At 44.3% G+C, this 12,597-nt stretch overlaps 1 protein-coding gene across 7 annotated transcripts in view; it reads right to left on the bottom strand.

Moving 5' to 3' along the window:
- Positions 1-12,358, bottom strand: part of Ars2 (arsenic resistance protein 2) — a 179,576-nt gene extending 167,218 nt beyond the window's left edge. For 4 of the 7 annotated variants that reach the window (XM_067106969.1, XM_067106974.1, XM_067106972.1 and 1 more), the window contains exon 1: positions 11,445-12,269. In XM_067106969.1, the coding sequence (XP_066963070.1) occupies positions 11,445-11,447 (3 nt within the window). In that variant the 5' untranslated portion in view covers positions 11,448-12,269. Of the gene's footprint in view, positions 1-11,444 lie in introns of all 7 variants that reach the window. The other 3 variants (XM_067106971.1, XM_067106975.1, XM_067106973.1) reach the window with 1 other exon arrangement.
- Between the last annotated feature and the right edge of the window lie 239 nt (positions 12,359-12,597).

The following is a 12,597-nucleotide window of genomic DNA, read 5'->3' as shown; positions in this document are numbered from 1 at the left end:
CTTCTTTCTCTATTTCCCTTTACCTTCTCTTATTTCCTAATGAGCACCATATTCTTTAGAAGCTTGAATTTCAAGTCAAAGGCCCCTGTGAGAGTGTTATATATGAATAAGGTTCATCTTCTTTAATAATAATAATAAATAAATAAATAATTATTATTATTATTATTTTATTATTATTTTATTATTATTATTATTTAATAATAATAATATAATAATAATACTAATAATACTAATACTACTACTAATAATAATAATAATAATAAATAAAAATAAAAATAATAAAAAAAAATAAAAAAATAATAATAATAATAATAAAAATAATTAGGTCTTTCTCCTCTAGATTGAGAACGGAATATGCAGTACATTAGGTCCAGAATAATATTCAGTGGTGAATAATTCACCACTGAATATTATTGTGGACCTGATATAGAGAGATGATGATAATAATAATAATAATAATAATAATAATAATAATAATAATAATAATATAATTTGGCAGCAGACCCTCTTTTAAACAGGTTTTATTGAATATTATTGCTGCTTCAGCTGCATTTATTTTGTAGAAGACTTTTTCTACTTTCCTTATTTGGGACTTCTCTTCATTGGAGGTGCATGCTAACAGCTCGCCTATATTTGTCATTTCATGGGGGAAAAGTAAAAAACCTGGATTCTGCTTTTTATATATTCTATACAGTTAGAATATTATGACATATAGTTATTAAACACTTGTTGCCGCGACGTTTCGACAGACTCTTCTGTCATTCTCCAGCAGGAGCTAGTAGAGGACTGGCAGGTTGCATAGGTCCTTCCGAATTTATACACGGGCTTCAGCAGGGGGTCATGGACGGAGAATTTTTGTTGGTTGCAGTCGGTGAACTTCAAGCCAAATTTCTGCGGCGAAGCTCGATCCTGACAGATCTTTGCAACCTGGGAATACCACTCATTCCAGCGTTCCCATTGGCCTGCCGTTGCATGATGTCATGCCGACTGACATCATCGGTAGTTTGGCTGCTATTGGGCGGAGGATGAATGATATCATTGTTTACTTTCTGTCGTAGTCGGAGGGTTGTCTCGAAGGGTGCCTCGTTCATCAGGGGCGTCTCCATTCTCAGGGTTGTCATTTTCAGGTATTCGTTGGATTTGGTGGGTGTTTGGCATTACTCTTCTCTAATTCATGGGTAGGAGCGATGCCTCCTGCGTCGTATTCATTGTTGCGGCAACAAGTGTTTAACAACTATATGTCATAATATTCTAACTGTATAGAATATATATAAAAAGCAGAATCCAGATTGTTTACTTTCCCCCCATGAAATGACAAATATAGGCGAGCTGTTAGCATGCACCTCCAATGAAGGGAAGTCCGTAATAAGGAAAATAGAAAAAGTCTTCTACAAAATAAATGCAGCTGAAGCAGCAATAATAATAATAATAATGATGATGATAATAACAATAACAACAATAAGAAGAAAGTATCACTCATTGATGGACTCATGCAGTGAGAAAAGTGATGGACTCCAAAGGAGGCAGGATGCAACCCAGAACCCCATACCATAAATATCACCCAGTCCAATAGGATGACTGTGATAAAAAAAAAAATAAATAACAATAATAACATGCCTTCTAATGCAGGGCAGACCTAAAAAGGGAAAAGAATACTCAAGTTTAATCAATTCAAGTTTGAATGGCAAAAGTCAGGCAGAGAGTCATGAAAGACATCTGAACTCGACGGCAGCAGAAGCAAACTGATGGGTGGGCAGGGCTTCCCCCTGCCTCTCGGTAGTTGACTACCTTGTCAATAAGTTTGAATGGCCATTTCAGCTTGAGTTTGCCAACAAAATCGCAATTTTCAAAAGTGAATTGTATTTTTCCTAACTATACAAAACCTGAGGTCCTTTCCATTAGGAATTACTTACGGTGAACCTGGACACAGCCATTAAGCTCTTGAACAAGGTGGTCAGGTAGTAACTATTGTACCGTCAAGTAGGCGGGAATATCTGCCTGCCTGTATGCAAACATTCCAGTTTGCCTTTTGGCCCAGGTTCAGATTGAGAGGTGGCATGAGGTGGGCATAAAAATATAATGTAAAGGACCTCAGGTTTGTATAGTTAGGAAAAATACAATTACTTTTCAAAATTGTGATGTCCCGACACAATATACAAACAATCAGTCCTTTACATTAGGAAGACTTGCTGGTTGAAGGGAGGAATCTGAGCAAGTCTCTTGCACTGACTGGAGTTCTGCACACCTAGGCTACTCCCCCTGGCTGAAAGAGAGAGGAGTACCATGCCTCTGACATATTGATCGGTGTGTACGAACTGCAAGATCAAATGTCAGATACTGGACCTTTTCACTGACTGAGAAAACATAAATCATACGAAATAGGCTGGGAAGAATCTAAGAGTCGGAGGAAATAAGGAAAACCCGAGACAGGGTTTTCCTTATTGCCAGTCTCTCCTTCCTCCCCTTGCCAGAGGAAGGAGCAGAATTGCTCCTATGATTATTCTAGAAGAAAAATAGAACGGGTGCTTGATGTGTAGTCTTACTGCATCAGACGCCAGAAGGAAAAGTAGGAGGACAAAGAAGGAGGAGGAGGAGGAGGAGGCCAGTCACTGTCAGTATCCTTCTCACTTCCAGAACCAACACCTTAAGTGACATGCTGCTTGTCATCTTGAAGGAGCTGGGTAAGAAAACAACTTGTTGAGCAGCCACCATAGGACCAAGGAAAAAAGCTTCCAGACAGACAGAAACTTCCGGAATGCGAGGGATGGACCAAGCCATTGACTTCTTGAGGTCTCGGGTTCAAAGTACCGGTATCATCGTCGCCAGCTGCCGAGTACCTCCTTCGATCACTTCATGAATCCAGGAGAAAGATGTGTCCTTAGACACTTCTTCCTTGGGAGAGACAGAGTTCTTTGCTGGGTGAGTGGGTTCCGTTCTCAGCTGGCACTCTGCTGGCCACGAGTTCGAATCTCCGACCGGCCAGTGAAGAATAAGAGGAATTTATTTCTGGTGATACAAATTCATTTCTCAGTATAATGTGGTTCAGATTCCACAATAAACTGTAGGTCCCGTTGCTAGGTAACCAATTGGTTCTTAGCCACGTAAAATAAATCTAATCCTTTGGGCCAGCCCTAGGAGAGCTGTTAATCAGCTCAGTGGTCTGGTTAAACTAAGATATACTTAACTTCTTTTGGGAGAGATAGTACTAGCGAAAATGTTGACGACATCCACGTTAGGAATCTGGATCATCGATACAAAGTCCAAGGAGGAGAGGAATAAAAAGGACTCGAGCCCAACAATAGCTGCCGATGGATTCGGAGTCCACTTATGACATCCGAAAAGGAGTCAAAGTACTGAACCCCTTCACCTGTTCTTCCATCTTCTACACCAAGGCCGGAGCGAGATGAGAGATGGTCCTAAGAGGGAACATGTTTGTCTGGCGACTCTCGTAAGGGCGCGTGCAAAGCATGGACAAGAACCCTAAACGAGTCGCATGCCACCCAGGGAACAGTTCCCTGGGACAGCAAGACCGAAGAAGTTTCTCATCAGTAGCTAAGTCTTGACTGAGGAGAGAAAGGCTACTTCAGATAGAAGACTAGGTGATATAAGGGCCTACGTTCTTCACAACTGAAACGGAGAGAAGCAACCATCAGCGGAGAAGATGAAAAGTCCAGACTTAAAGAGCGACTGACCCGAGAAGAAGTTCTGTCCTGAACACACAGGGATGTACTGCCTGAAGAACTGCTTCTTGTGTGACTGCTACAGGAGGTTGGGTCAAGGAGAACTCTTCTCGATGCCTTGGAAGCAGAGCTATCAGGTCAGGCAAAAGGCAAAGTCTCCCAGCATTTGTCTGTAACTTGGGGTGAGCAATGCTCGTGAACCCCTAGTGAAACAGACAAATATTGCAGGAAAAACGTAGATATCAATGTTTCCCAAAAAGACAGCATGCCTCACCGTAGCGTTACGGCCCCTGGGTCTGGTACAAAGGAGTGAGAAAACCACCGACTTTGTTGCACTGGGAGGAAAAATGAAAGGCGGTAGGGATCCCTCAGTTGAGCAGTCTCTTCATGAATCTTGGTGAAGAAAAGAGTGAAGAGCACATTCCGTCCCAATCACTCAAACCCGAGGCCAAGCTCGCCTACCAATACATCCCCACCAGGAATGTATCTGGCTAACTGAGCTATCAAGTGAGCTAAAGAACACTCGAATACCTGCAAATGTTGACAGATGAAACAGGAGGAAAAAACGATTCCCTCTAGTTTGCTGACGTATACCACTACTGTGGTTTTGTTGTTCAACTAAACCACTGACTGTCACAAAACTCATCCTGAATTCTCGGAAGGCCTACAGGCTGCCTTGAGTTCAGGATGTTGATGAAAAGGTACTAATCATCTAGGTCACACACCTTCAAGACAAAGTCTTGCAGGGGTGTGCCTATTCCTCAAATGGTGAATCTGGGAGTAGACACACGACATGAGGAGAATATGCAAGCATACATATTCAAAGGTTCTTCAATCAAGCATTATCCTAATTCTTTCCTCATACTTCGAAGAGGAAAGAAGGATGGAGGACTGGAAGCAGACCTCCTTCATTCTCCATCATGGGGAAGCTTCTGCAAGATAACAGGATACCAAGGTGATTAGCTCTAGTTGGGCTGGCATTTCCCAAATCGGGAGCATGGGAGAGGAGGCAGGATGTAAGTTTGATGAAAAGAATTGCCAAGACCCAAGGGAAATAGATATTTCTCCTGAAGGAATCCATTCCCAGGTCTCGGCAATGTCGCTGCCAGGACCAGAGACTCGACAAGTATCATTTCGTCCAGGCATCTGCAGCAGGAAAACTTCTGCCCAGTTGATACTTTTTTTCTCTCTTCCCCTCTGCCCTCCTTCCTTATGGAAAAGAGGGTGGAAAGAGAGACAGGTATGTGCATTTTCCCAGAAGAGAAGAAGAGGGCTATGTGTTTCAATGATCTCCTTCTGAAGCCTGGAACTTCTTAGGAGTTGAGGAGGGCTGGCCTGTCTTAGCCATTGTCCAAAGGACAAGGCAGTGCCCTAGTACGAACCTTGATTACCACAGTATCTGGCAAATCTCCGAAAGAGAAAGGCAGAACCAAGTAAAGGTTCATTCCTAATGGTCAAGCCAACTCAGGACTTACAAAACCAGGGATCCAAATTAGGACAAAGTCCTTCTTCTTAGCACTAGAATTACCGCCTGGTGTAGGAGGACCCACCCCTGGACAGGACCAGTCTCCTGAAGGCAGGGTTCTCTCCAGAAATGGTTGTATCCGAGGAGAGAAAACCTAAAAGTGAAGAATCATGGATCCTTCATGAGACTGTCTGGGGGAAACCAGCAGGTGTCCTCCAAGATCGCTGCCTCTCATTACGGAAGAGAATACCCTTCATGGCAAGGAGAAGCAGAGAGAGAGAGAACCCAGTCTGGATGAAGCAGAGTCAGAACAACCTGCAGTCAGCAAGACCCCTCCGAGGCAAGAAGAATTCGTTATCTGTCGAGGCAGTGGATGAGCTTGGTGTCTTGACCTGAATGAACTCCTTGTCTGAAGAAAAGTATTCATTTGGTCAAGAATGCTCTCACTACCAAGCTAGGGCAGCGGTGGCCCCTGAAACTCTCGGCCTCTTTGGGAACTGAAAGGGTTGCGAATGAAGAAGATTATTCATTGGGGGAGCTGCAGTCCTGTCCCCAGGACAGGACTGCAGCTCCCCAGGATCCTCGCGCTGACGAATCGGAGCGAAGTTCTCTGAGAAACGAGGGTGATCGTAACTTGAAGAGGAAGACCCTCGCTGCTTCCAAAGAGTGAAACTCCTGAACCTCTCTCCCTGGAGAGAGATCTTGATGGATCCCAAGAAACCCTCCTCAGCTACCTCGTTGTACTATGAGACAATCGGGAGACTGAAACCGAAAGCACGCCATGCAGCCAAACTCTGAAGAAAGACAAATTCACCGGAAATCTCTCTGTCCACCTCGCGCCTCTCAGAACAACCGAGAGGAAAAGAAAACAGGTGAAGAGAAAAAGTACCCCTACCTGTCCTGCCAGTGAGACCAGCAGGAGAGGAGGACCGTGAGTGATAATCAACTGAAGGTGATTATTGCCACAAGGGGGAAGAAGAGCGCTTGTGCCATGGCAAAGCACTTTCCTGGGAAGAGCAGAAAGTTCACTCGAACAGTGCCAAGAACCTGATTTGGAAAAACTGAGCGGGGCTGAACCAAGCTGAGCCACACCAAATCGAGCTGATCATACGAATGCGATCCGGTAGGGTGGTATGCGGTGGACTGGGAGGTAAGAAGGGCAGCTGAGCCAGTCTCGTGAATGCGACCAGGGGCTGGGCGGGCCAAGCAAGCTGTGCCGAGCCGATCACGCGAATGCAATCGGAACTGGACAGGGCAGAACTCGTCTGCCGTGAACTAGCACTAATTTACCAAACTCTAAACTCCTTTGAGGCTGAAACCCCTTGAAGAAGGAGGTTTAAAGGAAAATTCTGTGTCTGCTATCCTGCATGCTTGAACCCTGAGGTTCAAGACACGAGGATGAAACCCGGCCAAGCAACTGAAGCAGCTGGCAGGCAGTATCGAGACACCTGGGCGTCTCAGCACTTTCTCTCGTCCTGTGGCTCTCACCAGGAGAGCGCTTGATACATAGAATTTGAATGACCTATGAGACTCCCAAAATTCGGGAGTGACTGTTTTTGGTTTCTTAAGAAATCAAAAAGAGCCAGGTCCAGAACCAGTCTTAGACGCAGACTTCTAAGACTGACAATGGGGGCGTGGCCTCAACAGGCTGCGCTCTCGCGGCCCCCGAAATGCAAGGCCCCAGAGGAGAATGCGAATCAGTTCCCGCCTAAAGGCAGGAAGAGCCAACAAAAGAAATCTACCTCCCAGAAGGGAGGCAGTCCCTTAGAAGTTCCGCAGGACTTGCGAAGGGAACCTCTTCCCTGCTTCCTCTGGTGTTCAAACCAACAGGATCGAGACACCAGGCTGGGAATCCAACCGAGCACTGATAAGCACTCAGGGAGCGCTTTTAGTGCTGGCAGGAAGAGCTAAGACACCTGGGTGCCTCGGCCCTTTCTATTGTGCTGCTCCCAAACTGGGCCAGGGAGAGTACTCTCCAGGCCAGATCGGGATCCCGATATTCCACAGAATCTCAAGCACTCGGAAGAGCTCGCGAACGAGTGCCCGAAGCAGCACCCGTCTTATGAGGTGGAACCTCTAGGACTGGGAACAGGAGCACAAACCAAGGTCTGCGCACCTGCAGCTCCCGAAACACAAAGCCCTGGGGTGTGCAAATTGGTTCTCAAACCTGAAGGTTGGGAAGAGCCAACAAGAGACCCACTGCCTCGGAAGGAGGCAGTCCCTAGACATCGAAAGGAATCAAGGGGGAAGAAGCAGCCTTCCTCTCCTTTGGCCGATGGAGGTCTATCCAGTTTTTAGGAACCCCCTCAAACCTCAGGAGAGGAAGGGAAGAGGCAGCAGAAGCCGATATCAAAGATAAGCTGAAGAAGACGGCAGCTACCTCCACAGGGCGACTTCCTTCACCTTCACTCTGAGATATTCTACAGGATGGGGGACATGAAACATCGTAACCTCCTGGGCAGCTAGGCAGGATCACAATGGAAGCGGTCCAGGACACAACCACCAGGAGAAGCAGCAGGCACGATCAGGACAGCTAATACAGAAGCTATCAGGCTTGGAAGGCAGGAGCTAAACAGCAGAAGTCACCAGCAGCGACAGGAACGATCAGGATGGTGGCAGCAGGAGACCAGGAAGAAATGCCCAGAGACTTGAAGCTGAGTCAACAGGAGCAATAACACAGGAAACACAGCAGACAGACCAGATATGCCAGAGGCAGTACCACAACATACATGAAGGCCAGCAATGATAGTGATCAATCCACTTCAGCGGGAACAGAGTCGGAACAATCCCGATGTGGATCTATGTCATTCCAACCAGGTATTGTACTGTGGTCAATCCCACAGCAAACAAGCAAGGATAATCCAACTGAAATATCCAGCCAACTACTGCTGTGCCTACGATGCTCACTATCAACCTGAAAGAAGAAGCAAAGATTAGTAGAGGGAGACTCTTCTCGCTCCAAGGGGAACTGCCCTACGCAGTGAGAGGAGGCCCCTGAGAAGAGGTAGCACCCCCTCGGACAGTCTTTGCCCGACAAGCGAGTGAAGAGGGCGAAGGGGAGATGAGGGCGAAGGAGAGATAAAGAAGAACCTACAGGGAGTGAGAAGGAAGGAGGGGAAGCCACCAAGGGCGCCGTGGAGGCGAAAAAAACACTCAGCACAAGTAGAAAGGAAGTAGTCATGCCCTTGTACACGTTTCAATCTAGTAGGCCTATATGCGAATGTACAGGGGAACGCCTTCAGATCTAATAGAGGGCTACTGGAAGAGAAGCATTACCACTCGGTTACGCGCCTCTAAATACACACTTGGCCGTCAAGCCCAAGACACTGATGCAGGGGAACAATGGCCTATGCAAGGCTATCACAAATCATGGGTTTGTATATTAATAAATATTAAACACACATAATATGTGCACAAAAATACAGAAAGATCCCGCCAGAATAATAAACAGCTTATGACAGTCTGGCAAAGAGATCTGAAAACACATCTGCAACACATGACGGCCGAAAGCAAACTGGAATGTTTACATATGGGCAGGCGGGTATTCCGGCCTACCTGACAGTAGTTACTGCCTAACCACCTTGTTCAAGAGTTTAACGGCTGTGTCCAGTTTCGCCATAAGTAATTCTTAATGTAAATGACTGATGGTTTGTATGTCATGTTCGGAACAATTCATAAGTAAAGATTAAAGGATTGTATTTTTGTAGGAACAAGATATATTTCAAAGTAAGAAAGCAAGAGAATATAAACTGACAGTACACAGCAAGTTAGGTAGAAAGCACTGAGAAGTCTTTACATGACAGCTGCCGGAAAACAAAGTGGAGAGCAGACCAAATAAAGAACAAAGGTTTGTATTTGTGTAGGGACAAAAATGACATTTTTAAAAAATGATGTTTCATTATCTCTTTAAAATAGCTTATAAATTTTCAAACTTTGTTTGGAACTATATAACAAACAGGCAAATAAAAGTGAGACAAATGGAAGGTGAAAGGACACAGTACATTAATTTCATACTGCTACAAATACTGTAATTACTGGTACCATCACCTCCAACAATCTGTGACACAAAGGACCTTCGTGAAACCCCATCACTCGTGTTGTGTTCTTCCACTCCCACAAATTTCCAGCCTCTCACCTCATACTTTTGATCCAAGCAAAGTCGGGGCCTTGCAACACTTTTAGTGCTCAGAGGAGCTCTGCTTAAACTATCATATACTGTACTATTCTTTCATAGGTGCGGTGTGAAGGATACGCCAAGGCGATCTCTACCTCCCCTTCATCATTATCTCATCTACAAGTAGAACTCACGAAATTTCTTACTTTATCGTGTTATTTATTACTCCTAATATTCTTCTCCATGCTTTAATATAAATTCAATGATAATTCTAAGTATTAGCTCCACACCTGTTTTTACCTTGGAAACTGGTTTTTTCTACACTTTTAGGGCTTCTGATATTGGCGGTGCATTTGTTTGTTGTCGGCCAAATGGAATGTCCCCTTCACGTGTTTAGTACTGGCCCGGGGGTTACCCCTACGTTAACAAGTTATTGCACTTGCCGGACGGGCTATGAACATTTCTAAACAGACGTACCTGTGCTCTGTCTTGTGAAGATCGCATATGGAAACCCCTTGTTGGGTGGACTTCAGGGGTTAATTACAGGTTAATTACATTCGACCCCAAAAAATATCGTTAATTGTAAATAAGCAACCAAAATACTACAAGAAACTGCCATTTCTTGCTAAATATCCACCGTGTATCTATTACTTAGATCTACCGACTTAACATCACAACATAATTCATGTCTGGGTAAAACTACAGAACAGCTCTGCACGGACTGTTACTTTGGAAATTGATTTTTCCTATACTTTTCGTGTTGCTGGTGAAGGTGGTGTTGTTTATTGTTGGTCAATCATCATTAACCTCTTATCTCTATCCAACATGGTTGGTGGCCGTTTGGGAACGCGGGGTTTTGGGTGGGGAAATCATTGGGAGAAAGATCGGACTGTTATGTTTTGTTATGGAATGGTTCCATCCATGCACAAGTCATTAGGGAGCCATATGTTCAAGAAGGGATTTGATACGGAAACCTATTATAAAAGGAACTATACTAACCTAACCCTGTAGGCCATGTTACTTAGCTGGGGGACTAAGCCTCCTGGTGAAGGAAACTCTTTTTACCAAAAGTTTGCACATAACACTGGGCATAATATATCAGTTATGAGGTTAATTACAGTTGACTGCAAAAAAAAAAAAAATAACAGTAAATTCTTGATAAGCAACCAAAATACTGCAGAAAAAGCCAATTTCCAAGGTAATACCCCATGCGGAGCTGTTCTATGGTTCTTCCCATGTCTGTATAGCAATGTACCTAGATCATCCTAGACATGTATATAAGTTTTACATGCAATTTGTCTATATGATTTCCTCATCTTACTCAGCCTGCAAATCATTTGATTTGCCTTAGTTTAGTCTTTCAATAAATTACACCTCTTATGGAGTCCTGGTCGATCTAAGTAATAGATACACGGTGGGTATTTAGCAAGAAATGGCCCTTTCTGGTAGATCTAAGAAATAGATACATGGTGGGTATTTAGCAAGAAATGGCAGTTTCTTATAGTAATTTGTTGCTTAATTAAAAATTAAATTATTTTTGGGGGTTGAATGTAATTAACCTGTAATTAACCCCTGAAGTCCACCCAACGAGGGGTTTCCATATGCGATCTTCACAAGACAGAGGGTGGGTATGTCTGTTTTGAACGGTTCATATCCCGTTTGGCAAGTGCAATAACTTTTTAATGTAGGGGTATCGGGACCCCCAGGCCAGTACTAAACACGGCGAAGGGACATTCCATTTGGCCAACAACAAACAAATGCACTGCCAGTATCAGAAGCCCTAAAAGTGTAGAAAAATCAGTTTTCAAGGTAAAAACAGGCGTGGAGCTAATACCTAGAATTACCGGAGTCATTTACATTATTTCACTTTCTAAATAACAAAGATTTATCCACAAAAACCTTCTCCAGTTACTGGATTTCATCCCTGAGGCACAATCTGACAGCAACAGCTTATTTCCACCTTTCTTTGATTTAAACGGCCTAAATAATGCATTTTATATCCACATACCCTAAGTTCTTTGTTTTTATTGTTGTGCCCATTTAAAGCTTCTCTGTCACACCTGCCCACTTTTTCATCACACTAGGCTACATTGGTGCCTCAACTTAGCCTAAGCTGTAACATCTCGCACACAAAGGAAATCATAGCAACAACAAAGGGAATAATAGCAACAAAAACAGAACATACCATGAAACCGACAGCAGTGAACACAGCGCATGACTTCGGCCACCTGAGGTCACACAAGGGCACAGGCCCATGCTATAGGATTTTGTTCTGATACCGCGTCGGTAACGGCCGAAGGTTAGGAAGGTAGCCCACGGTCTTTTTTAGGCCAGGACATAGTATTGCAGGAAAGGTGGGGTTTGCTTTCGTCTGCGGAACCTGTTCCCGTCGTTCCAAACTTGGCTAATTCGTAGAGACCTCGTCCCCCCGCCCAAGATATTCTAGGCAAGCCCTCCCTGATGATAGGCCTACCAAACACTAGTCTTACTGGATTGGGGATTCCAGTGAGCTAAATGGCTTTCCTTCGTTAGGCAAACAACCCTACTGTGGGAATCCCCTAGGGGGGGTTAGACTTCTCAAGTTTGACACTGTCAAAGTTCTAATCCGCGTAGGAAATTAGCCAACCGCAGGGCAGGCCTATGCTCGGATAATCGTACTCATTCGTGCCACACCAACTGTGATACTCCTCACTCTACGTGGACTCTACAGTGCACCCGGGTATTTCATCAATGACAAAGTTAGATTACCGGCGCAGAAGGCATCAACTTAACGAAGCTGACCAACGAACAATAATCAAGAGCCGTCCTGAGCACAGATTGAGGGTTTGTCTCGCAGTTTTGGTCTCAAACCAGCAACCTGACGTCTAAACTTCTCTTGTGCTTATGTAGCCTATGCCAGAACTTCACAAAAGTTACCTTTTAAAACGATGCCTGGATCATGCACTAAAATAAAGAATGTTCACGCAGCATTTGCTCGGCCAGTCTTGCTGTCTACTTCATGTGGATTGTCAACAAATGTGAAAGGCAACCGAAGATTGGAAAGTCTGGCTTCTCCGTCGTGTCATGCAATGTTAGTTTTCTTCTTTGCTGGTAGATGGCAGTACTCAAAGCTTGGTAGCGATCGTATCCGATCTTATTGGGCCTACTTTAAATTCGCAGTGTATTCACGAATATTTCATAATAACTCCTTTGTGGATCATAATGACATTCTCGTGCAAGATTCATTGTTATTTTTATTATATTGTTGTTGGTCAGTCTCGTTTTATTCCCCCCGTCCTCCATTCACAGTAAACAATACTACGGCAGCAGTGCGAACTTGGAATCATGACAAAACAACT

The sequence above is a fragment of the Macrobrachium rosenbergii genome, chromosome 7 (genome assembly GCF_040412425.1).
Source record: "Macrobrachium rosenbergii isolate ZJJX-2024 chromosome 7, ASM4041242v1, whole genome shotgun sequence".
NCBI lineage: Eukaryota > Metazoa > Arthropoda > Malacostraca > Decapoda > Palaemonidae > Macrobrachium > Macrobrachium rosenbergii.
Note: the sequence above shows the minus strand (reverse complement) of the source record. Positions and strands in the feature narration are given on the sequence as shown.